The sequence below is a fragment of the Odontesthes bonariensis genome, chromosome 24 (genome assembly GCF_027942865.1).
Source record: "Odontesthes bonariensis isolate fOdoBon6 chromosome 24, fOdoBon6.hap1, whole genome shotgun sequence".
In the NCBI taxonomy this organism is placed as follows: Eukaryota; Metazoa; Chordata; class Actinopteri; order Atheriniformes; family Atherinopsidae; genus Odontesthes; species Odontesthes bonariensis.
In genome coordinates, this window is record NC_134529.1 from 23,358,072 (window position 1) to 23,385,980 (window position 27,909).

General features: G+C 38.7%; 1 protein-coding gene across 1 annotated transcript in view; it reads right to left on the reverse strand.

Moving 5' to 3' along the window:
• Nucleotides 1-1,559: 1,559 nt before the first annotated feature.
• emilin1a (elastin microfibril interfacer 1a) overlaps nucleotides 1,560-27,909 on the reverse strand; it is a 31,663-nt gene continuing 5,313 nt past the window's right edge. The window contains exons 2-12 of the mRNA XM_075458775.1: nucleotides 13,966-14,082; nucleotides 10,745-10,923; nucleotides 10,025-10,124; nucleotides 9,445-9,553; nucleotides 9,165-9,347; nucleotides 6,658-7,938; nucleotides 5,448-5,862; nucleotides 5,020-5,145; nucleotides 4,826-4,843; nucleotides 4,594-4,728; nucleotides 1,560-3,290 (exon numbers count right to left, since the gene is read on the reverse strand). Of these exons, the coding sequence (XP_075314890.1) occupies nucleotides 2,971-3,290; nucleotides 4,594-4,728; nucleotides 4,826-4,843; nucleotides 5,020-5,145; nucleotides 5,448-5,862; nucleotides 6,658-7,938; nucleotides 9,165-9,347; nucleotides 9,445-9,553; nucleotides 10,025-10,124; nucleotides 10,745-10,923; nucleotides 13,966-14,082 (2,983 nt within the window). The 3' untranslated portion in view covers nucleotides 1,560-2,970. The remainder of the gene's footprint in view (nucleotides 3,291-4,593; nucleotides 4,729-4,825; nucleotides 4,844-5,019; nucleotides 5,146-5,447; nucleotides 5,863-6,657; nucleotides 7,939-9,164; nucleotides 9,348-9,444; nucleotides 9,554-10,024; nucleotides 10,125-10,744; nucleotides 10,924-13,965; nucleotides 14,083-27,909) is intronic.

A 27,909-nucleotide genomic window follows, 5' to 3' on the forward strand; every position in this document is an offset into this window, starting at 1 on the left:
TCTCTTGAGTTTCTTTATTTCTTTATACATCTAACTGTTGCAAACAAATAATCTCCCAATTAACATTTAAGGTGGCTTGTTGTTGTCCCTTACAATGTATCTCCTATTTAAGAAACATCTGAGTAGGATTTATATCAATGGGAGAAGAAGACCATTCATTATTCAGACATCTTTTAGGCCTTTGTTGGCTAGCCAAGCCGTGGATGATGCTGTTGATGATGTATGTATTGTACGAAGAAAAATTCTGTCTCAGAAGCTGCTAAATACAATAGACAACACTACACACCCATGCTGGACATAGGAATTAAACTATGAAGTGTGTTCAGTCACTGGCTTCTTCAGCTTTACTACAACAAAGAACAATACATGTGGTTATTCCTGTGCACAGCAGTAAACCTATTGAATTATTCCTTAAAATGAAAAATGCTTTGTATCACAGCAAAGCATCACATTTGTAATAACAACACATATATATATATATATATATATATATATATAAACATTTATATAAAAAAAGTACTTGGATTTCTGTGATAGAGCACTTTCTTGCAGAAAGTCAATAGCCTTATGGAATGCTGCAAACTTCTTCCTGCACCAACACTTCAATAGGGTGTTTTACAAAAACTCAGCAAACAGTTCAGTTCATCTTCAACCTGAAAAAGTCTAAGGAGCTCATCTTTAATAAGATCACCCTGCTGGCTCTTAACTGGAAATGGTCCCTTGTGCCCAGTAGGACCCAGCACAGGTGCTGGTAACATCTGCTCCCTTAATCTCATTTCACCTTTCCACAAAATTAGAAAAATATGTCACTTGTGGAAAATAAGTTTCTTGTAGTTTCATTTTTTTTTCTATTTTTTTTAATTTGCACAGGTATTTCTGACCTCTAATTTTCTTTGCTCAAACTTCCATGAGCTCCCACAAAGAGGCTGCAGATCCCAGTGGGGCTCAAAAGAAATCATCCCACCATTAAAAACAGTGTATATCTATTTACCATCTTGGTATGCATTCTTATATCTTCAAGTAGTCTAGGTAGAATTACCAGTTCTTTGCTCCTGACTGACAGAGCAAATAGATCAACTTACATAGTCTTGAGGATGACTTTGTGTGAGTGACAGTGGAATGACAGCTATTGAGTGCAGATATACTGATAAAGAGACTTCTAATTTCCTTTGATAAGTAATGGATGTGCAAAGAATGACAGACAGGTGATACTCTTTCTTTCAATGGATATTTAAATAGTTAAACTCCTCAAAGTTGCTCAATGAAAGCTTACAGCACCTGGGGTAGTGATTCTGAACACAAGGTGTCACTAGAGTGCAACAAATGACTCTCCTTGAAGTCCTGAGCTAAAATTAGCCTGCTGAAGTCGAGACAAAGAGATGAGAGAGAGAGAGAAGCTTAAGTAGAAGCCAGTAACTTAAGTCAACCCAGCTGTGTGTATTTGTGTAGGTCTAAAGGGTGCCAGATTAAATAAGTGAAGTCCAAAGCAGCCAAAACAGTGTGTAAAAACTGGTGCATACTTTCATTTTAGTAAAGGAACTGAGACCGGTAGCATGAGCTGTGTAAAACTGGGTATCTGTATTTGAGGCACACATATGACAAAACACAGAAAACATACAGAACTTGTCAAGGTGAAATGGTAACTCATAAAAATCTTATAATAGTACATGTGTTGAAAAATATTTACAGTCTGAGAGGGTTATATAATGCATAGACGGATCAAATTTAACTCCCATGCTGAGGACTGAGGAGAAAAGGTAAGAGCATAAGTAAGATCTGAAAGGTTAATCTATTTATGTTAATGAAATAATCTTTGTGGCCCAATCTGCAGAAAATCTGCAATGTTTCTTTTGAAATCCATTCAACAATATCTACAAACCTTATATTGCGAGCACTTTGAAAACACAATTTCAAAGACACGCACTGGTAGTCTTTAAAGACGTGGGACAATAAAAACATGTTTAGCTTAGTCATTTATTATTGTTGGCTATAGCAATAACCCTTACCGTAACTCTAATCTAATACATCACATTTTCTCTGTAAGATAGACCGATAGCAACAGCCTCATAAGTTTAACTAGGCCTACTTGATCTTCCACCGAATTTAGATGTCCCTTATTAGGACAAAGAAAAAATTCCCCTTTCTTCTCCCTGACACTCCTTCTCCCTCCTTTGTTTTTCAGGGCATAGCTAATGTCCTAAAATGGTCTTATTGTTTTACTGTGGCATGATTTATAAAATCCTGTGGTTTCTCTTCTGAACTGTCAGTGACTTCATTTGTGCATTTCCTCCCAAAGAGTCGTGGTTTGGACTGTGTCCCCTTTGCATTTTTTTCCAATACAATTGGCACTCAGCGTTATGTTTCTGGGAATTTGCTTGTGGTCAGAATGAAACAGAGTAATAGGAAGATAAACCACCTTTGGAAAAAAAAAAAGCAACAGAAAAAGTGTGTGACCTCTGAATATTTGGAATGCTGTGGGAGGATAGCACAGGCACAGAAGAAAAAAAACAAAAGAAAAAAACACCAGAGCACCCATATTTTAAATCTTGCATCCTTTTGCTAAATATACTTCCTCTACCACATGTGAGACCTAAAAGCTGTGTAGTTGTAGTCAGTAAAGTATTCAAGTTTATAACATAACAAAAAAATATAAAATTCTAAGATAACCCTGCAGTGGCATTTCTTCCAGAAGAAAATACGTGACAAAGAGTAAAAAACACAATAGCTTTTTGCACAGTCTTCCTTAAAGCTTTGAAACACAAAATAAATCATTGTGATTCGAAAAGAGGTTTTCAACCTTCTCAGCAAATAAAGTAAAGTATGAAGCATTTTTCTGTTTGCTGATGAATCCAGTCCACATATATCAGTCTCTTCGACTGTCTCTGGCTCTTTCTCTTAGAGTCCAACAGACGCAGCAGATGCTCTCATGATAAAAATTGAACATATTGTGATGCATCACACTTTATCCAATCAGTTGGACTCGTACAGCAGCATTCCACTGAAGATGGTCAAAGGTTCGGAGGAGTATGCCAGCTTGCCGGTTACGAGGTCGATGCACACCGTGTCCCCTGCCTCAAGGTGCAAGATTATGTTAAACACAGCCACAGCTCCAGGGATGTGTTTGGCTTCCGCCATAGGCTTCTCCAAGCCCTCAGGCTGATACCCTGCTGAATCCACTCGGGCAACGCCACTGTTGGACTTGGACAGCACTGCCTCGATCTTGATGTTTTTATGACCCGTCAGGATGCCACTGAAGAAGTACTTACCACGCACAGGTGCTGTGAATAAGCCTAGGAGACAGAGGCGAAATTAGATGGCTGCTGATGCATGACTATAGCAGACTTTTTTTTTTTACTATTTTTGGGATGGTCAACATCCGATTTGATAGACTGCTATAAAACAGCTCATTACAGAATTGCATTTTAATTGTAGTGTCACAGATGGAGAAAGCGAGCACATATTAAACTGAAGCAACATTTTGAAGGTAAGGTAAAGTTGAAATTAACACTACAATCTTTATTTCAATGATGTCAAGTATGCCCAGTTTTCAAATTGCACTGAAAATGCCCAAATACGTTGAAAGCTTTTTATTTTACAAACTAAATTATAGGATGAAAAAAATAAATGTATATCAATCATAAATGAAAATGGGAATTTCAGACAAATTATTTTTGCTTCACATCTACTGAATAGTGGTTCTAAATATTCATTATCAAGTTTCCTTGATGACTAATAATCTCACGAGTCAATGCCTTGTGCATCGCCTTAAGGGTGAAAAGTACTCAACATGTCACGAATCAGTAGAGATCATGAAATAATCCTATAAAATTAATTTGTCACAGAATGTATGAGTATTTTTTTCTTCTTCTTCTTTTCTCTTTTGATCTTTTTGATGTCATGACTCTTCAGGTTTAGCTCATTACCCTTTAGAGGGGCCAGACACAATTTGGAACCCCTAGCTTAAACAAGCTAAATACACAGATCAACCATAACATTAAGGCCACTCGCAAGTAAAGGGGATCAGACTGCTCATCTTGTTATGATACACTGTTCTGCTGGGAAAACACACTACATCCTGGTATTTACACAGTTGTTCATTTGACACTTGCTACCTATCTTACCCCACAACTCAAAAGATCTATTGTTAACATCTCGCACCAGAGACTCTAGGACACCTTCAGATGTTCCTGTCCACACGCTGATGCTCTTTTGGCAGCATAAAGACAACTACTCAATATTAGGCAGGCGGTGAATATGATATGGCTAATCATGTGTATCTACAAAAGTTTAAATTACAGTAGCTATGTCTGCAGTAGTAGCAGCATTAAAATGCTATAGTCAAATGAACTTTAAGATTCTGAGCTAAATAATTAGATCTACTTGGCTTATTTTGTAATTTGGATAAACAAAGCTTTTGAATATAATAGAAGAATAGAAATAAAAAAATACTTTATAAAATAAATAAAATACTTTATTCATAATATTGTATAGTATTGAATTGTAATAAAGTAAAAATAAACAATTTTATTTTAACATTTTAGACTATGCAAAACTGACTTGACAATGACCTAGTGTAATTGCAGCAGCGCTCACCTGTTTTGGTATTGTAGGCGTTATTTTCATTTACAAACACATCGTTGAACATTATGGTTCCTGAACTTCTCATCGGGCGAGTCAGTGCAACAGAGAATGAAAGGCGTGGCACATGAGCATCAGACCCTGCAAGACCTGATGACAGAGCAGAAACAGAGAGTACGAGTTAGTGCGAATTAAAGATCAAAGGGTTAAAAGGACTTTCATCTCGTTTAGAAAGAACAGCACATACCCTGTTCGCCTCTGAGACCTGAAATGTAAGACGAAAGATAAAAAATACTGAGTTAATCACCCAACAATACCATTCGAGCTGTTTATTTTGATTTATCATCAGACTGTAACTATACAAGATGTGAAGGCGGTAAGATCACACCATCAACTTGTACACCAGTAAATGCTGATGTCTTATGCTTAGCTTGTTTTTACCTGGGGGTCCCACTGGTCCCTGCCTGCCAACACTGCCTGGAGATCCCACACTCCCTCGTGGTCCGACAGGACCCTGGGCTCCGCGTTCACCTCTCTCTCCACGGTGCCCGGGTAGACCTGGTGGACCTAAAGGGGTGGAATGTTTGATGAGTCGGCACACCAAAGAAATACCACGATGAAAACCTTGTTTACCAGTGATATCTCTTAGGAGGATCCCAAAAACAAGTGAAGTGAGCCAAGACATTTACCCTGGACTAAGATGTGCCTTTCACACTCGTGTTTATAAAAACATCTGCTTCAGACATAGGCTCCTAAGTGAATTCTTTCTTTGGTCTGTGTTAACCTCAGCCGTGGCCGTTCCATCCTTCAAGTGAGAGTTTTCTCTTGACTAAAAGTTAAATCCCATGCCCCCATCCTCTGTAACTCACCCTTAAAGTCTTGTTCTGTGAAAATGTGGAACTGCCTGCCCAAATCCTGCACTGAGGAGTTCAGCATGTGTAACTTGGAGTGGACGTTCTCCAGCTGGACGTTCTGGATATTGTCAATAAGATCTCCTTGAGACGTCACTGTGACATTGAGTCCATTAACACAGCTCCACAGGCCAGACACATGTCTGTTCAGTCCCTCCTTGATCCTCTCCAGGCTGTCTGAGAAAGAGTCAAAACGGCCGCAGACCCCCTCCAACTTGGAGAGTCTTCGGTCCAGGCCATCGCTGGACTGCCGACACTCCCTCACCTCTGTCACATAGTTGCTCCTAATTATTTGGATCTCTTTGCCCAGATTGTTGAATCGAATCTTCGAGTCATCAACATGCTCCGTCAACTCGTTTTGCAAATTGTTCACCTTGAAGACAAAGTAGAAACTTGTTATTGTGTGTACTTTGGATTTGACAAAGTTCTACTGCAAATAAAACTTTTTACTGTCTTTGTCTCAGTGGAATCTTAGACACGTAAAAAGACGTTTAATCCAAGTCATGTCTGTCAAGAAAACTAAGATATTTAGTTTATTCTAAAACATTTTCATAACTATAATAATATTATGTGAAAACTATTGAATTTGTATTTTTACAGTGTATAGTTTAATAAAACATCAGCCTAATTTTTGATATAATCATTTTAGGATCATGGCTAAAATGCAGCATCATAGAATGGTTCCCAGCCTTGGGCTTGAGTTTCAACATAAAACTGAGGGGGTCATGAGACATTCAAGCAAGAGGTTGGGAAATCTGATTTATGTTAAACAAATAAATACTGTTCAGATTTTTCTCTTATTTAGGCTTTTTTTAGCCACACAGGCAGTTTGGCCAGACCATAGCTCTTTTTTTTTTCCTATCCAAGCAGCTGCTGGATAAATTGACAGGAAACTTTTTAGTAATGAACCCTGATAACTAAAAAAAATAACTAAACATTATTACCAAAGTGTTTGCAAAATTAATGACTCATCGTTCTCATTATAATAAACTGCACTATGTGTTTGTTGCTCCAGTATTTAGCAAACTTAGCACGCAAAAAAAAAAGCAAACTTAGCACGCCTTAGAACTTTACAACTAGCAGATGGTCACAGATCGACAGATTCACAAAGGTCAGCATTACAGTAAAACACACAAGATTTAGTAGAAGTGTTATCACATCAGCCCACCTCGTTACTGATGCTGTCCTTGGTGTTGGTCAGATCTGTGAGCGTGTTTCCATGTGTCTTGACGGTCTTTCCCAGGCCCTTCAGAGTGTTATTAATGGAGTTAAATGTGAGCATGACCTCATCCAACTCTCCCTGGATGTACTTTAGATCACCTCCTAACCTTCCATTATGGACAGTATGACCATCCAAACGATTCTTCAGATCATTTATGTTGGTCTTACACTCTCCTGTACATTCTCCTACTTCCTCTCTGAGTCTGCCCACCTCCTCCTGAAGGTTAGAGCAAATCTGAGAGCAGGCGGATTCTCCCGAGTCCAGTTTTTTCCGCAGATCTTTCAGTTCTGTCTGACACTTGTTAAGGCCGGTCATGGTGGAATTGGCAAGTGAGCTAAAGTCTTGCTCTATCCTGCTGCAAACAGAACAGTCTTCAAAGTCACGGCCCAATGTTTCAACAATCTCTGTGACAATCTGGTTAAAAAGTTCACCATTCTCCCCTGTCTTAGCTTTTATCCTATTGACATCAGTAGTTAAGTCGATCACTCTGTCGATCAGTGAGTCTCCCGTCAAAGACAAATTGTTCAGCTTGGTATTAAATTTTTGGATGTCTTCTTCGTTGGCAATAACTCTCCATTCCAAGACTTTCACAGTGTCATCAGTCGTCTGGCCTTTTCCATTACGCCCACAGGTCTCATTGCACATTTTTGTGGTTGATGTTAGTCTTCTGTCAAGGAAGGTAGTGATATTCTCCAGCTGGCTTAGACGTCGACTATGATCTGTAACGGTGTCTCCGAGAACATCCACCTCCAGCTCTATTTTTCCAATCTTGAAGCTGTGGTCATCCAGCCGGCTGAGGACCATGTTGCGCAGCTGGGTGACATCTCTCTGGACTGTGTCTTTCATGTTGTTTGCAGTGTTTGTACACCTCTGCTCCACCTTCCTCACAGTATTATTCACCCTTTTTTCAAATTCTCTCAGTCTGCTACTGAACCGTTCCTCTGTCACTTTTCCCTTTCCTCCACCTGTCCCAGCTAGCTCCTTATCTAGTCGCCCTTTAATGGTGTCACACTTGTTTTCAGTGGATGTGACTCGGACATCTACATCAGACAGCCTCTTTTCCAGCTCTGTGACTGTGTTGCAGCAGGCCTGGGAACGCTCAGTCTCACTGCGGGAGATTTCCAAGTTTTGCCTCAAGTACTGGTCAATGGAGTTGACCCGCTTCTCTAGGGCTCTGATCCGTTCCCTGTCCTCCTCCTGTTGCCGTCTCAGGTCATCCACACCGGTCTGGAGGAAAATAACATGATGAGGACAGCAGCTTCCTGGATCTGACTTGTAACATCAGGTTTAACATGCAAAGAATTTTACCAATGACAAAATACATACTGTTACTATAATTTAAAAATCTGAGTATTTTACTGAGTACTGTTCACCTGTGTACCAATAAATCTTTGCTCCATCGGAGGCCCTTCATAACTGATCTGAAAGTTTAGGAAATTATGATAGTGGGACCTTCATGTGACTATAGTTGAAGGGTTCAGATTTCCACTTTTTACATTAAATTTTAACTCTACAGTTCTGCCATAGAGTTAGGAAAACTGCGGCTGGCTGTGTCGTTGCTTCCCTTTTAGCAATTTTCTTTCACTGCTTGATTAAAAACCTTTTCTTTTCCTGTTAATGTTTTTTATTTTGTTTGTTTTATTATTTGTTTGCATAGTGGTTCAAGTTGGAGGGCTGTTTTCTTGTGTTACAGCCTTCTTGTGGTCATTACCTTTTACTGCTGGAGGCAGCAGAAATCATTTACAGAGCCCCATAAGGGGAGAGGCATGAACATTTAACAGCTAAATAAACTAGAGGCCATATGTGTAAATGATGTGTGCGCATGAAAAAAAACATTGTTAATGCCGTCCCCACACGCAAATTGATATTTATAAAGAAAGGACGTGCAATGAGAATGTCACGCATTGTTCAGAATAAAGGCACACATGTTTTCAGAGCAATTGAAGCCTGATATAATGAAGGGGAAACAGTAATGTGTTCCTCAGTTGCAGATAAAGCAACAGTTCTGTCTTCCTCCCACAGCCCTGATGTTGTCTTCGTGCGAGATGCACTTTTTTTTGTGTGGTTCCTGGCATTTATTTTTATCTGCAAGGTTCTTTGCTCTGAAGCTACAAAGCTAATCACTCCTGTTTCTCTTTTCCATTCAGCAGTTTTTGCTCTGTTTGTGATTTCAGAAGAGAGCCCCTCAAAATATCTTCTCATTGCCCATGCCCATTGTTCATATTTTTTAAAATGATCTGAAAACACATTTTCGAAGTAACAGCTATACCAACTGCTTTGTAAATCTTGCCAAAAGAATGCATTCACATATTTATGCCCTTGTGTGCAGCCACAGTTTCATTCACAAAACTACACAGGTTTTTGAATCTGGCCCTAGAAGCGTTCATTTTTTAAAACATTTTGTCAACTTTCAGTGAATATTTGTGTATCGATTGTCATATGATGATATTCACCTGGCAGGCAGAGCAGGAGAGAGACACCCTTCTCTCCAATTCTGTTAGTATCTCCTCTTTCAGTGTGTTCAGTTGGTTACCGCCTGCTCCTCCTCCCCCTCCCCTGCCAGCTGTTCCATCCAGTTCATTGCCTCCTCCATTGACCAAGTGGTCGTTGATTGTAAGCAGGGTCTGATCATGGACCTAAGCAACCAAATGAATGAATAGGGTCCATCCTTGCACTATGTATTTGAATTCTACATATCTAGGCAATCAGAGAGACACATGATGCACAGAGTACCTGTGTTCTGTTATAAAGATGATCCAGTTTAGTCTGAATACTGTTAATGGTTTCCTTCATGTGTGGCTGAGCAGAATCAGCAGGGACAATGGCCCCATTCAGTCCAGGCCTACAAAAAAAGAAAAGGGTTTAGATTTCCGCAAGGTTTGTCTAAGTTTGTTATAAACTAAGATTAGTGTTTTTCAATTTATAACATAAAAGGAAATTGACACTTCAATTCACCTAAAAGCATAGTGTAAACAGGGAAGTGATGTTTGGAGTGAGATGGAGAATACACAAACTATAGTCCAAAATTAGCGGCTTTCACCACTTATTTACATAACATCCTACTTGTTGAGGATGAACTAATTATGAACTAATTATGTCTTCCTATCTATATATTTGAACAAATAAGGGTTGTCTCTCTTAATAAATTGACCTACTGCCATAAACAGAGACACATGGAAAGTCTTACATAAGGTGCCTAAAACTGACATATGTGTGTTTCCTGAATGTTCTCAAACAGGACTTCAGTGCGCAGGTGAATGAACTTCATGCAGTAAAACACACAGATGATGTATTGACAACAACATTCACATACAGCCTTTGGTTTATTCCATTAATGGTGGTCTGCATGTTGTGAAGGTTTTTGGTCAGACTGCGGATGGTGTCTTCCAGCTGCCGAATCCTCTCTGTGTCACCTGGGAAAAAGGGGAGGAATTAGAGTCGATACATCAGTGGAGAAGAAGGTGTTCGGTTTGATTCTTAAGTTTCATATTTTACTGTTTGCAAAATACAAACACAATTAGGCCTTGAATCCTAAAACTTTGTGAACAGATTGAACAAATCTTAACCTGAAAAGTTTTCTTTACATCTGCCCACAACTTTGAATGAACTATGTCCTTAATAAACACAACTGCAAAAGTCTGTACAGTGTTGGTAATTTCAACTGAAAGATTTCTGCATGTGTTATCCTTTCTCTCTGGAAAAATCTCCAAAGTACGGTTGGGTTCAGTTGGAAAAACTGATGTCATGCACTTCCAAGCTCCAACCGCAGTCACCATCAAATTCTGAAGACCATTTGAGGTTTATTTGCTGATGCTGTCACTGTCAGTCATAAATGATAAAACCACACGCGCACTGTCCAACATCAAACTGAGGTTTTTAAGGGCTTCAGGTGCAGCAGTGTTGCCCATTTTTACACGTCACATATTCACATCTTTAGTGTTTTCTTAGTGTTTCCCAAAATTAAGCACATCCGAAAAATCCAGACTCAATATTTTAATTACATTGATTTTAAATTCCATAGAATCCTCCCTACCTTCTCCTCCCCTCTGTCCACCCCCTGTGTTGTAACCGGTCTGCGTGATGCGAGTGTCAGGGGTTCCCTTTGGCCCATCATGGCAGTCTTCCCCTGAGAAACCATGGCAACACTTCCACTCCATTTCCGTCACCATCTTGTAAGCTACCTTGTACCTTGGCCTCCTGTATGTCCGGTAGCTGAGGATGATACAGAAATTTGTTCTGACTCAATAAGACAGTCTTTACAATTAAATATTGGGTCTTGACTTTATAGTTTTGTTGTTGTTGCCACAGTAACAACATAGATAGGGATATGGGTAACTGTGTGTTTATCACGTGATCTGAAACCTATTTCAGACATGAGATACATGTAGTATTAATGGCTTCATCAATCTATAAAACTGTAAGCATTTGCTCATTCAGATATTGGTCACTTTTGCATTAACCTTCCTCACGTTTAACTGAGTTGGTCCTGTGAAAGTGATGGAGATAGCAAAGGACAGAACATCAAGTGAGGTATCTCAACAACAATATTCCGTAATGCCAGAGCAATTCACGTTAGCATACCAAGCGCAAAGTGGTTGTGTAAAACATACCACTGGTAAATGGAAAATAATACTTTTCTAGATGTTTAAGCTTATTCACCAGTGGCTATTATCATGATGGTTTAACTACACAACAGTAACGATAGTCATTAAATTACTTTCACTCAGTTATTAATTTGAGAAAAACGTGATATTTTACTTCCCCTGAGGACACTGTCTACACCATCACTGCTACTTGTGAGATGAGAAACAACAGCACCACACAAAACTTTAAGAGTTCCAGTTTTTTCATGACAATATGTTGTTAGCCATAAAAATGCCTATTAAGCTAGCAAAAAAGCAGCTTTGTATTTAACCAAATGGCTATAAATGGAAACAATTAGAAGTATTGTTATATAGTCAGACAGAGTTTAAACACTTTTAAACCCAGTTTTCTCTCTATTTGGCTCAGACACTGAAAAAACAAAAAAAATTAGTTATCATTTATTCATTTTATAATGCAATTTGTCGGATTCCTCTGAACAACTAATTTTACATAATCTAAGAGAATGAAATGGTTTGGCACCAGGGTGCTCATTCCAACATGACAGCAACATGTTAAGCTCCCGTCAGTTTAATGAAAAGCAGCGTCTGAAAGGTACTAAATACAACAGGTTTAAAATAAAAGGAGATTTAAAATCAAAACTATAAAGATTGAACTTAAAATGTATTTATTGTACACTATATTGCAAAAATGAAGTCCAAGCCAACTTTCTGAACACCAACACTGCTTTGTACACTGTTCAATGTGCAGTGTGTCAGGAAATTATTGGATTTCAGCTAATGGATGGGATTAGGAGAGCTTTATAAACCTTAAATGTTATTTCTGTCTCTGTAATTTCTCTTTTATTTTCCAAAAGAAATTGCCTTTATTCAGGTACTAAATCTGAATGTCGTGTTCATAGAAGATTTCCAAGAAAAAAAATATGAATGTTTTATTTGGAAAGCTCTAGTGTAGTTTTATCATTAATGTGTCATTCAACTCTGCAACTGAAAAGACTCCCTGTTGCAGCAACAATGCAATAAATAGACCAGAGTTGGCTAGAAGTCTAAATAAAGGTTTAAAGCTACATCACAATTTTGCTCACAAGCCCTGACTGTGAGAAGATTTCTCCCCTTTATGCCAGTCAAGAGTCTTTCTGTGCGATAAAAGAAAATACTTTAACTGTGAGACAAAAAGAAGGGGTCCTCTCATAGGAAATATAAAGCGAGGCCTGGAGGAATGGAGCCAGAGTTTTGTGAAGTTAAAGAAAGAAGAGAGAAAGGAGGAGAATCAAGGGAAAAAAAACTGGGTAAGAAGAAGAGACTTTTTCACTGTTTTTAGTGGGTTAGAGACTAGACTGTGGTGCCTGGAAACAAAGCTGGCTTCATTCTTAGCATAGCCCAGGTTTACATCGAGGCCCCTGGCAGGCATGAGGATCAAGCAGCAAGTCCAAGGTCAAAACACAGGAAAAACTTCAAAAGAAGCTAAACATTAGCAACTTTTGAATAAAGTTGCAAGCACAACACCCACATTTGGTAAATCACCCAGCATGTCCTATTTATAGCAAATTTGCTGCTGGATTTGGAATACTGGATATTCCCAGGGCTGCATTACACCGAATGGAAAGCTCCACCACAACATGTGAGAACAGTACTTTATCACTGAGATTAGCCAGTCAAATCTTGAGCTGAAATCATGCCGCCACCGATGCTCTGGCTGCACACAAGCCCAGCTGCAACCAGGCACCTTCCTGAGCAGGTCATTTGAAACTCTGCAAAATCAGTGTCACCGGAGAAGAAAGAGGAGCAGATGATGGATAAATGGAGGATACAAACTCTGAGGTCAAGAAGTTATAGAAGCAACACCAGATAAAGATTCAGAGTCCAGCAGCAAAGAGGGAGAATTAGTGAAGTTATAGCCGCTTTTGGACAGACCGTTCTAAGAAAGTAGTTATCAGAACTACCCTCCTCGAATTTCGTTCTGATAACTATCCTTCCCCAGTGGAACTGTTTCAGTCTGCATTCGCACATGAGTCGGGACCTGATAGGGACTGATGCGCCGCGCGCAGCCGTCTGCTTCAGTGACGTGTTAGCCGTTAGCCGTTTAACGCTACATTCAAACACAAAACAAAACGGTAAAAGTAAGGAGAGTAGAAAAAACACCACCAAGAAGCTAATATGGAGACCAGGGAGGCCACCGTGTTTATGGTCTGCATGATGGTGATATTAATCATGGACAATCACATCAGGCGTCTAATATCGAGGCTGGAAAAGCTCACAGAGAGAGTCAGGAGACGATACTTTTTCATTTCATGAAGGAAGAAAGGAGAGCAGAGCGCTGCAGACAAATGAGACCAGTGTAAGTTTAACTTATTAAACACCCGCCGGTTGTGTCTGTGTCTATGAGGAAACATTTCAGCCGTGATAGCATGACATGGGGCGTAGCTACTGACCACCACACACCTCCGTTAGATTAGTTCTATAAGAACTATGAAAAGACCCGACCTCGGAGAAGGAGCTAAATAGTTATAGGAACTAAGGGAGAAAGCCCCGAGTTCCTGTATGTCCGAACACGGGAGAAAACGGCCCCGCGGATTAAAAGGTTATTAGAACTGCCAAAGGTTCCTACAGTCCGAAAGCGGCTTATGATACACCAACAGGAATTGATACTCACGCCACTCGTGGACACTGGCCCCAGGTACACCGCTGATAGTCCGGTTTGATGTACGTCTCCACTCCATCCTCCATCACACAGCTAACCGTGCGAGTCACCACATAAGCACACCAGTTCCTATAAAACACACAGACAAACATGGAAAAGGAAATGTCAAATGAATAACTGTGACGGATGTCAGTTTTGGAGTTAGGCGTTAACACAAACATAGCAGATCTCATATAAAGCAACCTTATACACTCAGTATACATTCCGGTTCCACTCTTTTGTTTCCAAACAAAAAAGGGAAAATAAATAATAATGAAAAATCTGGTCACTTGTTGACTGTGAGGCTCCACCACAAGTTTCGAGATCAATATCTGGAATCCTGGATTTGATTATTATTCTCCACAACACTCAAGAGAAATGGGTGCAAATGTCAGATCAGTTCAGGATAACTGCACGGTCTCAACAAAGAGTGCCATTGTACTGCCTTTCCAACTCAACATTAACCAGCCCCCACAGACACAGATGCACACACACACACACACACACACACACACACACACACACACACACACAAACACACATGTGCATATCATTGTAGTGTTTCTGCATATCTTTGTAAAATACTACCACTGGTTATATTCATAGCACCAAAACTATAATAAATTTCCTCTTTTCAGAGATGTTCTTCACTATGTGTTGAAATGTTAAAATTTAATACATCAGCAACTCGGTTGCCCAACATTGAAAAACTTAACTTTGCACTACAAAACATTTTGGTTGTAATGAGACACCTTTCTTACACAAGTTAAGTGGAATAGATGACAGATTAAGCTTACTCTTAGTCTACTAATTTAAAGTGCAAAAAGAGTTAAAAAAAAAAGTAACTTTCAGTTTCTTAATGTGTCTCTTGTGACAGCAGAGAAATTAACAATAGCTGACACAGCACAAAGGGACTGAAGGATGAAGGGGAAGATGTGAAGTGGCATGTGCAAAGAAAATCTCTAAAATGTTGTTCCAACCTCTGCTTCAACTGCAGAGTTGATCCATCAATGATCTGTCAATGGAGCAACAACGGTGAAAAGAACAAACACGTTTGTTTTTTTTTGCAACACAGACATGCCAAGTATGAAGAGCAAAAAATAATACATAGCACAGAAGCACAGATGAAAAGTACAGACAACAACTGCACTGAACCATCTTCATTATTTAAACACTTATTTCCACTCCATCACAAAGCAGATCTTTGTGAACTATTACTTCTGTTGTTTTCAAAGCAGGGCGAAGCTAAAGCACCAACAACGGCCTCAACACAACCAAGAGCAGCCCATAGCCTACCTCATGCACCCAAGTGGCAGCAATACACTATAACATGTTTGTGGACATGTTTGCGAAGCCTCATTAAGGTTAAAAATTTTAGCCGATATGACATGATTGATTAAAATACTGTATATTGCAGGCCTACCTACTAACATATCCAGCAGAAACAAAGAAAAATTTGCTTTCCCAGTCCTAAACTCAAAAGCACAATGACTAAGGTGGGTAATTTCTGTTTACTATCTTTCAAGATAGGAAACAAAAAATCCTTTTCTTGGAAAGCATATTTTGGGAATTTTTGCAAATATGTAATCCCAAACCTAAAAGTGGCAACTTAGAGCTACTTGGCTAATTCTGTGTTGATTTGGCACAAATTGGCTATGTATCGGAAAAATGAATAAGCTGATTTATGTTTATATTTATATCTATTTATATCTGCCAATATCTACCTCTAACAGGTCAATTCTACTCTGCTGCTAATGTACCCACACAGAAAACTTTGGTTGTCCATGGATGCATAATTGTTTCTAATTTCTAATTGTTTACAGTGATGGCTGGCATTAGAGGAGTGACTCTGGGATGCCAGTGATCACTGTCTAGCCTCCTGGAGGAGTCGTTGGCCCAACTAGACGAAACACTGATGAAAGGAGGTTCCCACCTGATGACCCCAATGACTTGTTGGTCAGCACTGCTCACTGGTCTATATAAGGATTATAGGGGTCAGGAGGTTCTTTATTAGGTACTGAGCCAGTATTAGAAGGTTAATTGTTGAATTTAGGGAATTATTCATTAAGTCTGGTCCATTTTCTTTTGTAGCACATGTTTCTTGTGTTTACTTTCTTGTGTTTATGATTAGAAAGCACTTAGTGTGTATAGACATAGACGTGCTGTATGAGTGTGTGTGAATGGGTGAATGTGGCATGTAGTGTTAGAAGCGCTTTGAGTGGTCAGCTAGACTAGAAAAGCGCTATACAAGTACTGTCCATTTACTATTTACTTTGAACTACAGTCTCCCTATGGAGGATCAGATTCCATCAAATAAGGGATCTACAGTACAAACGCATGTCATGCGCAACAAAAAAAAATCAGTTGACAGGTCTGCAAGGTCATAACAAATTGCCAAGTAGACACAGCTGACCACCCACACACCATCTGATGACAGCACGCCTTACGCACCTCACTGGAGCATTATGCTTTCACAGTTTAACACCCTTTTAAGTGGTGCTTCAAGTCTTACTCTAGTTCACATTAACTTAGTTTGTGGCCACATAATCGGACAAAATGAACCTTTTAGCTAATGGCTTATTTACACATAAAGAACATTAGCATATTAGAATTTATTTGGAATCTAGCCATCCAACAAATGTGAGACACTAAAATTCAATATCCACTCACATGGATTTCTTTGCTCTTCATGAGGTTTTTCATAATTATGTTTGGCGTCTGACCTCTTACGTGCTTCACGTTCACTAGCTAGTCTCAAACTTTTCCTCCCAGTTACTGCTGGGCTAATACTGTGCACCCAGTTTCACTAATAACAGCTGCATTCTATGGCTAAAATAACAGTAGCTGCTTCACTACAAAGACATTTTTACTACATTTAAACCATATCTAAGAAAATAATTCTGTTCGCAACCACAAAGTTAAATTCAGTCTTAAGACCTTTTGACATCAACCGCCTTAAATATTAATTATACTCTGGTACAGTTATGTGTATCAAAAAATGTGTTAAAACAACTAAAATCTCTGAATAAACGTGTCTCTAAGCTTAATCTCAAGGTGATAGTTTTACAACCACCACAGTCCGCCGGCTCCACACTGTGTCCTCATCCCCCTGTCCTCCCTTGACCCATGGATGTCTCTTTCGATAACAATTACAGAAACATTTAAAAGGCAGACGCCCTTCAGTTGCTTTCTATCATCATTTTAATATTACCCAGAATCCCCAACAATGGCTATTTCTCTGGTGGTTATTATAGCTAATCAGTGTCACTCTATGCCCCATCTGAGCGGAGTTAAGAAGGGCTTTACGGATAAAAGTTGGAGCACACAAGGAGTTCCTTCACGCTGGAAAATCTATCAGCAACTTTCGTCTAACTATCTTTACGTCTGTCAGTGTGTCTATCTCTATTTTTTTTTTTCCTGTTACTTTTTCTTTCTTGCTTTATGTCCTTCTTTGTATAACTTCTCCCTGAAAATGTTTCAGGCTTCACTTGTATTTAGTTTTCTTCACAGGTCACATTTTTTTCGCACCTGTTTCTCTCTGTGTCAGTCTCTGTTTATCATATATTTCACATTTCTTATCCTTTTTTCTCTTCCTCCCCTCTACCCCCAAGACCACCATTCTCCCCTTCATACCAGAGCTTGGTTCACTGACACGAAAGGGTTATCATGTTTTGATCCTCCCAACCCCTCCCGGCCTCCTCCTCATGACCTGTTGCTACTGAACGTGGGAAAGCGAGCATGTATCTAGTACTGTAACATTTGTAGTCTATGTATATAGGGTGACAATAATGCTTACTCATAATATGTAATACACATAAACATATATATTGAAACAATACCGGGCAGTAAAAGTTTTCTCTATCACTGTCAAAATAAGTAGGACTACTTTTGTTTTGAGGATATTTTGAAAATCTATCCTCAAAGCTTTAAGAAGCTGTTATTGTACAACATGTTTGTTCAGAATTACTCAAGATATATCCACTAATCCCTAGGGAAGGGCTAAATCTGTTCTCTTTGTCTTTTTTTATTCTTTTTCAAATATCAGTGAAGAATTCTTTTAAACTAACAAACAAAAGAGTTAATTACACTGTTTAGTGAACAATTCCTTGAGACTTTGAAAGTACATCAACTGAGTAGAAAAGTTGGGAAATGCAACAAAAACTTGAATCTATCAATTGTTCATTTATTTGCATCTTCATCTAACATACACAGGAACAAAGGACATTATTTTCAGTAAAGCCATTTAAATGACAAAAGAAATTAATTAATTAATTGTTTATCTGACCATAACCAGACATTTAAAATGTTATTCCAACTGAAATCATACCAAAAGGAGCATCTCAAAACCAGACTAACACATCCAGATAATGCAGTTGGGGTTTGAATCACTGCTGCATGTATAGATCGTCCACATATGCTCAATGTTCCATATTTTTATTCAGTTTTGGAAGAACGGTGTAGTGTGAGTGTATTGAAAAATTTCAACATCTTCAACAAGTGCATAATATTGCGAAAAGATTCAGGGAGTCTGATGTGCCAAAGATGAGAAGATCATCCAATTTGTTATCAGGTAAAGATGCAAAGGCCAGGGTTTGTGACGGTAAATGAAAAAGTGTAATCAAAAGGAAGGCTTACATAGTGCATAGTGTTTTCAGTTGCTGACATCAAATTCTAGGTTTGTTAATACTTTCTAACTACAGTAGAGTTAATCATTGTAGATATGTGGATGTATATTCTCAGTCATCCAGGTCATGGTAATCCTAAGAGTATGAACAAGGGCAGATGTTTCACCTCTCATCTGAAAGGCTTCGTCAGTTCTGATGAACTACAAGATCCAAGAACAAGTCTATTTGTCCTTTTTCAAGCTCTCAGGAGAATACTTACAGACTTTAGTCCTTTTCACATTGTTCACTTAAGATGGGAATAGGGAGTTGAAGTTGGTGTTTTACTGATACACCTCTGAGTCAGCGCCAAGGGTAGTCGCAGTGCTGAACTGCTGTGTGTTCTTTATGGGCAAGTCTGAAGAGCAAAATACACCTCTCTTAATCACAACTCTATTTCTCACTCTCATTTAGCTGATTCTGCAGAACTGGTTCCCTCTTTTGTAAGCATACACTGATGTAGCATTTTATGATGACCTGTTTTTTGTGCCAATATGCCAAAATTATTGTGTGAAAAGGGCAACTGAAAATAATTTCTATTCATCTTTTCAATAAAGGTTTGAACAAATTGACCAATTAGAGATTTGAGTTTTTGTTGCACACTTAAAACCTCCCAAACTTTTCTGGAAATGTGATATGTATCTTATTCTTCAGTTTTGACAATTATAGTCATCCATGTGATCAACATATTTTATGGTGCCATTATGCAGGGAGGGGCTGCACGGTCATGTAGTGGTTAGCACCGTCGCTTCACAGCAAGAGTTCCTGGTTCGAATCCCAGCTGGGGCCTATCTGCATGGAGTTTGCATGTTTTCCCCGTGTATGTGCGGGTTCTCTCCGGGTACTCTGGCTTCCTCCCACCACCCAAAAACATGCATGTCAGGTTGATTGGTGACTCTAAATTGACCCCAGAAGTGTGTATAAGTGTGCATGGTTGTTTGTCTCTATGTGGCACCCTATTCAGGGTGCACCTCGCCTCTCATCCAATGACAGCTGGGATAGGCTCCAGCCCCTCCGCGACCGTGAGTTGGATTAAGTGGGTATAGAAAATGGATAGATTTATGCAGTGAGAGTAGTTAAAGATGGCTCAAACATAAGACATTTTATGACATTTGTAATAGCTAAGAAACAATATACTAATATTATAATATAATAATAATAACATCTTTAAATCTAGTTTTTTACATCTAAACTGCAGGATGAGATGTTTTTTACTGTTACATATTGTTAAATAAAAACTAAACATATCCTATGAGTCTTTGAAAAACCAAAAAAGTACTGACATTGAACATAAACTATGTTGCTATGTTGAGGAAGGTCACTTAGTACATTCACAGTTGCCTTGAGCTTGTTTGAAGAGCAATTTGAACGTATTCAACTTGGCCTGGAGTCAGAACCAGATCCAGCATGAACATTTGGCTGAAAACATCTAGTGCTCACTCATCTAAATAGTGCTGTAGCTCCTTTCTATTTCACTAGATTTGTGGTTCATCACATCGATCCAGTACTACATTCTGCTTTGCTATTATGTGGTTTGCTACACTGTATTCAATGTTTTTATCAGAACACTGATCATTAAGAGCAAAACTCCATTTCCAATCGGCTGCCAACAGTGCTCTTCCAGAGTGCTGTGGTTCATTGAAGTCTGTCTTTTTGCATTATGCTGTGCAAGGTTTCGCTGGGCAGTCTTTCTCAGGTCTTGGTTTAATATATAGTGAATTTTGGACACTACATGTTTTACAAACCTTGCATCACCATCAGATGCTAAACCAACACAGAGGGGAGAGGGAACATATCAATCAGACAGCTGTTATAAATCAGAACCCCCCCCCCGATTACTCTGCCAATTTATTAACTTGACTAACTTACTCGTGATGCCGCAGACAGCAGATAAAGCATGAGGTTGGCAACTCACACACCCTATCTATTCTGATGGAGAACAGGCGCTGTTCTTAAACAAATAAACCATATCTGATTTTTTTTTCCACTTCTGAGGAGACACAGATGTGTGCACACATTTGCACAAATACATACATTACTGGAATCATTTTGGCAGCTTCTGAACTCATACCGTAAACGTCACACTGCCAGTAAATTCTATGTCTAACTTTTCTTCATGGGATTATGTGAGAGAGGCTTCTGTGTTTATAAGAAAATGACTAAGTGTGAGTCTAACTCTAAATAAGTGTGTAGGCGTGGGGTGCCGGGTAACTCAACTGGATGGGTGGGCACCATGTGTGCAGAGGCTGAAAGGCCTTGTCACAATGGGCCAGGGTTAGGCATGGGTCTACACTTTCACAATTTCAAATAAAGGTCACTTGAGCTTTAAAAGGATTTGAAAGAAAAAGAACCTCATGGCCATATGCCCTTTTTAAAAGGAAAAAAAGGCACAGAGGTGTCCACATAAAAAAAACACACATAAACAAATCTTGTATGAAGGTACCATAGGTTTGTTTTTTTTGCGTCCCTGCATGTAATTTTCTGCTGCATGGTTGATACCCTCCAAACATGTCAGCTGCAAACACACTGACCTTTTCTTCAGTTTAGCATTTCAAACCAGTAAACTCAGATTAGAATCCACAAATTGAACATCTTTTCCATAGGTTTAAAATACTGTACAACAAGCACACGCACAGCATTTGACACACAATATCACTCTGCATATCTCACCCAAACGACATCAACACTGAATCTGCTAATTTCTCCTTTCACTATACTTTAACATAAATGTATATGCATCAACTAAACATCTCCCATTGTAGCATAACAGGTTTTTTGGTACAGAAATAAGGAAAATAACTTGCATATGTTCCTGTCTCTGTGCAGAAAGATATTCAGCAGCCATTCTGCCTGTTTCCTGTATTACTGCGTATCAGCCCCACAGGAAAACAATGCAAATATACAGCCCAGTTCCTGAACACATCATTGAATGTTTATAACAATGTGTATTTTCAGATTGTGTCAGATAGCTGTAGATAAGGGAAGAAATGTAAAACTAGAGTACAATGCTTCCTTCACAAGCTTTGTGTAAAAGTACAACTTTTATACATCCAAACGTCAATAACTTGCAAACAGGACATTTTGCTGTGCTACCAAACACTGTTAAAATCTATAGCACATTATGTGAAATTCTCAATCTGAAGGCTAAATGTTTAGACATTTTGTGTTTTTTCTGTGGAAGCTTTGACCAGATTCAAATGTGGTTTTGACAAACCAACCCAAAAACTATATTGGATTGAGTAGAACAAGAAGAATAAAAAGAATGGATTTGAAATGTAAGTGCGGTCAGTGATGTTCATCTGTCTGTGGTCCCAACTGTCTTATCCTTTAGTAACATCTTCCGTTTTCCCATGTCGTGTCATACAGCTGTACTATGTGTGATGATTGTTGTACAACTTGGAATTTTATTATTGCTCAGTTTCATCATAAGCTCCTGAAACCCCTCTACTTAAACAGTACTGATGGGCTGCATATCTCTGCATATAAATCTTGCTCCCTTGTCAGTGCTGCGTTTTATGAATCCCTGGCCCGGCACCTGCTATAATTGACTGCGGAATACCACACAATCAGACTATGCTGAACACCTGACATAAAGTGGGTTATATGTGGTGCTTCCGCTGCCTCACTTGGGTGGCAAACTAGCAGCTGGGTCTGCAGATTTCCTGTTGTTGTAGAGTAAGCAGCTGCTTCATATAAAGTTGACAAATGGCCTTTTTTTTGGTCATTACGGTACCATTGGTGGTATAAAATCTAAAATACCGAAGAAAAAATATTTCTCAATTTGTTTTATGTCCCGATTTTCCTCTTATGACAGCTTCGCTCACTAGTTTCCTCCCTATTTTTTTAATGACATTGCATTTTTACAAAGAGATTACCAGGGGATTCATTACCGTACATTTTATACTTCCCGTTTGGGATAAATAAGGTCGCTTTTTTATTTCTATTTCTCTCCATTTGATTCAATTTAATTTTCATTAGGTCAAGCCGAAACCAGAGCACACTGTGCTGGATCCCAAGGAAAACTATTCGTAACGCATCTGTCTGATATATTAGGAGTCTGATGCATAGTCTATGGTCTGAAACGCTTAATGGGTTACTGATGTACTAGGGTTATCCAAACTTTAAAGAAAAGTGACAGCTGTATATGATGACATCTAGAACATGTCGGATAGCTGCAGCCATTAAAAAGGTTTGTATAAGACTGTATACCTGTAGTCAGTATAATTTCTAGTAAGCAGTCTTCTTCCTTTGCTCACACATTGCTACAATTCTTGGCAAATTTTGGCAAATACAAAACTATTGGAAACAAAGCCTGAGTATAATATTGACATAGCACAGATAACTTGTGGGCTGCAATATTAGCTTCAATGTAGAGGTGGGATTTTGCCAACATGACAAATTTATGTCCAGCTTCTGAAAAAAAAATGGTCGCATTTTTGCTGTTAAATGCTTCCCTATTTTAAAAAGGCTAGATGCTAAATTTGTCTGTTGTTTGGTGTTAAGCATGTAGTGCAGACTGGGCTCTTAGTGTCTTACACGTCTGGAAACAACTCTCAAGAACCAAAACAGTAAAGCTGAGGCCCATAAAACCAAACCAACGAGCTGAAAGGCTATTAAATGCTCTGAAGTGCTGACTGGAGCAACAAAGTCAAGTGAGTATTCTTTGGAAATTTGTCAAAAAAACTGTGCTCCAGTCTCATAACACACTTCTATGGTCAAGTCTTAACATGACAATATCATAATCAAAGCAGCTTCAAGTTACATCTATGGGGTTTATAGGGGTAAGATGCAGGTCAAAGGCACACGCACAAAATCAAAGATCCAAATTTGCCACCAGCAATTATTCACAAAGAGTAAAAAATCTTAAGCACACACTGTCAATTGTAATATAAATTCTTTATTACAGCTTCAAGGTGTAAGAAACAGAACAGCTGTATGTTAAAGCTCCTGTTGGTGAATGTATATGATGAAACTGTGAGCTGAAATTTTACTCCTCAATGTCAGTCAATACACAAGCTTCCTTGTCCATCACCTACAACAGGAACATGTACATTATGTTTTCAGTGCATCTATGTAAGTCACCTAACAGTCAACTTCCACTGGACACATTTATTTTTATTTACAGAGCCATAACTCAGCATGAGTGGAACTCTTGCACCTGCCTGTATTGCTTTATTCCCCAATAAATTTCACCTCTTATAAAACAGCAGACAGACACTATACAGCTGGGCAGGAAGACATCTCAACCCACACATACCAGGTTCCTTTTACTTAAAAGCATCTCTGCGTGAGCTCTAGAGGCACGAATTGTAGGCAAAACTGGAATACTCCATGACTAACAGAGAGGGGAAGAAGCAATGAAAAAAAGAAAAAGGGGAGTGAGGTATAATACTTTTACAAAGAAATCTCTTGGCGGCACTTATTGTTCAGGGATCTTTCGTTTGGCTTCAAGGGAGGGCTTGGACTGCGACCTGAATAAGTGGCTGGAAAGGGGCGTGTCTCTGAGTTCGAACTGTGACCCACAGGTCAAGCACCCCTACAACGTTCTTGTAAAGGCATAACCCTGTACGCACACCCAAAGGTACACATATTGCTACAGACGACAGTAACACACTTGAGTGCGCTCACTCCTGCTTGAGTGATCACACTCCAAGAGACAAACACGCAGACAGGCATATACACACACACACACACACACTTTTCCCTTTGGACCCGTTTCAACATCAAGGGACAGCGTGACTGTGTAAACCTCTCTCTGATTGTTTAGCCTGCCGGTCAAGAGGATATAAAGAAAGTGTCCATGATACATCCATTAGCTTTAGTAGAATTGTTCAAATACGTCAGTATTGTGAGGTCTGCAGGGGGGTCTTTGTGTCTCCCTTTTAGCCATTTATGGGGGTATTTATGTTTGAACCGTAAGTCTTCTCAAAGCCTCAAAATCACAGCTGCCCTAAATAGTACAGACCATAAGCTTTAGACTTTACTGGCTGTTCTGAAGAACAAATGTCTTGTCACGCTATTAAAAATAGTCCTTGACTTGAGAGGAGGTTTACAGTTAAAACTGTTCTATTCTGTGGTGGGATGTGTTGACTGTTGGGAGAAAATTCAAGTGTCTTCACTGTTCTGTACATGTATCCTCAAAAAATAAAGATATCAAATGCAAAGCATGATGGAAACTATGGTAATTAGGTCACAATGGCGGAGTTGGGAAAACATCCCTTTTCCCATTGCATTACCATATGTAAGGAGTTTCTTTACTGACCTAATTAACAGAATGCAGAAACTCCCACACAGATAAAGTGAGTCTGGATATGTTCCATGGGTTGGTTGAGAAGAGAACAATCCTGTTATAGTCTTAATAGCATGAAAACGTAGTGGTATAATTTGGTGTAGTCGAACAACCTTATGTGACCAGATTTTTTTTCCCATAATACATTACAGTACATTGTGGGAAATAAATAGCTATGTAATGATTATGGTTACCTTTTAAAATTAGATAGCGCTAATCCTAACGTTCTTAACTTGTTTACAACTGAGAAACAAGTTCACATTGGCTGACATTACCAACCACTGAGCCAAAAGTGGAGCACACGAAAGGAGATAAAACTCCAGTCCTGACACCATTGATTATTGTTGAATGTAATTCAATTGTAGTATTTAAATCAATATATGACATTTTTTATGCATCAGTTTATTGAAAAAAGGTAATATCAATTTAATTTTTGTAATAAGAAGTCATGAAATTTTGAATAACATGTTTAGATCTTGACCCTGGCAGCTGTAAATGTGATATCTGGTAGATATCTTAAAAGTATGGTTAGATGCTATTTTATTTTTCAAGCAAATACACTGGCATTTTAAACGACCAGCAGTTTTCATGTATGTCTTTTGAGCAACTATTACTCATCCTCATCTCAACCATGGAGTTGTAACTACACTTGAAACTTAGGTTGTTCAGTCTAAACAGTTAACATGTTAGAGGTGGAACTTAAATGCAACTTGATTTTTAAATATTCTTATGTAAACTTCAATAATGACTCCACCAGGGCATTAAATACAGGAAAGTACAACAAATAAAATAAAACAAATGGTAAGATTTAAACATCCAACTAAAATACAAAGCCTCTGGTTACTCAGTAAATGCTAACATCTATATGCTATCTTAAAATTCTATCTTCAAGCATCAACAACGTTGCTCAAGTAAGTGAAAAGCAGACTGCTGCATGTCACAGAACAAAACATTAAATGAGAGTAAAAAAAAACGTAATTTACCATTTGTTTTACAGTGGATATGGTCTAAAAGCACAAATTATTTGTCCACACCTCTGTGTAACCCTTTGAGAAGATGCTTTGTAATGTGAAAGTCCACTTTCTGCCGACAGAATGAGAGTGTATGTGTTTATGATTTGAACTGATCGTTTTTTTTCAGTCAATGGCTGCTGTCTCTCTGCGGAAAATACATCAACACATATTTTTATTGGGTCATAAGACGTGACTGAGAGGGATTACTTTGGTACCTTGGTATGGATTTGGATGGTGTTGTTGTTTTTTTTCAAATATTGTCGTTAAAAAATTTGATCTGAAGATATTTCACCCTCAAGGGAGGATAGATGTCTGCAGTGACGTACATGTCCCAATTGATGTAATAGATGTTCGGACATTTCACTCAAAACCACTAATTTCAACTCCATGGTGGTCCTGAGGAAAAAAAATCCACCCAGTAAATTGAGATAATTCAGTCTGGATCACATTGGCTGACATTATCAACCACTAAGCTAAACGTGGATCACACGAAAGTAGATAAAACTCATATCCTGTCACAGCCATTGTTTATTTTTGAATATAATTGTTATATATTACAATCAGTTTATGAGGTTTTTTGTGCATCAGTTTATTGGAAAAAGGTATAGTCACTTCATTTTTCTAATAAAAAGTCATGAAATTTTGAATAACATGTATAGATCTTGACACTGGCAGCTGTAAATGTGATATCTTAAACGTGTGGTTAGATGGTATTTTTCAGGCAAATACGCAGGCCTTTTCAATGACTTGCATTTTTCATGTAGTTCTTTATGCACTGATGGTAAAATCCAGAGCAACCACAACAGAGGACAGTAAGCACACTCTAATTCTGCTGGTGCCACTTGGGGTTTATTAACTTGCTCAGGGGCAATTTTAATAGAAGCTAAATTACAGACAGTTGTTGCCTCCCTGTGCCCAGAATGGCAACCTCTATTGACTTGTCAAAACTAATTCTTGTCTCCAAGTTGCTGCTCCAACTTTTCCCACAGTTCCTTTCAACAACATGAACTTGGTGACACTAAGCATGCATGTAAGTAGAAAGCAAAATGAAGAAAAACATGTGTGTTTCTTACAGCTGCACTGCACCCTGTTTAAGTACCTTAAAAAAAATGAACTCATGCATCTGTGATTTTTTCTTTTTGTTGTTTTAATGCAATTTTTTTCGTGAGCTTTCAATGCAGGGTAGTAAATAGCTAAGTAGTTTATGCACATACTGCCAGAGTCACTCCCCCTGTTTGATCCCTGGACTGCCAAACTGAGGCATTTTATTGCAGCTTGTGGTTAGCACTGTTTATCCACAGCAAGAAGGTTCTTGGTTTGAACCTGCCCATTGTTTTGGTCAAGTAGAGTTTAAATGTTAGCCTGAGTATTTAGATCGGGCTGATATTATGGAATTATTTATTATATATATTATTTATAAGTAATACAGACCACAGAAAACAATAAAGTGGTCTCAATCATGAACAGCAAAAGTTGTATGCAAAGGATCGGTGACCTGTCCAGGGTGTGTCCTGCCTCTTGCTCAATGTCAGCTGGCTTAGGCTAAGCCCCCTGTTATGGCTAAAAAAAATGTTACTTAAATACCCGTGCCAAGTCGTGGCAGGGAAAATATGAGCTTGCTGTATAATAATGAGGGAATAGGAGCAAAGCTTACCTAACCTATCCAACCTATCTTTTCGTTTAGTCGCCTGAATAAGACAAATACATGAGGTAACAATGTCTTAGGTCTCCTTATACACTTTTCTTTTTTACAACTACTACTTCTACATGCAGGACTCTTACAAATGATCTTTTTCAAAAATTCTATACTTTTTCAGACTCAAATTTCCCAATAAGTGGCTATTCATCGTCTCCCACACAGAGGTGGGCCTGGCTGCCTACTCCTACCATCATGAAAATCCACAAATTGTACATAAAAGAAGGATCTAGGCTCCAGATCTGAAAAGTGAAGTCA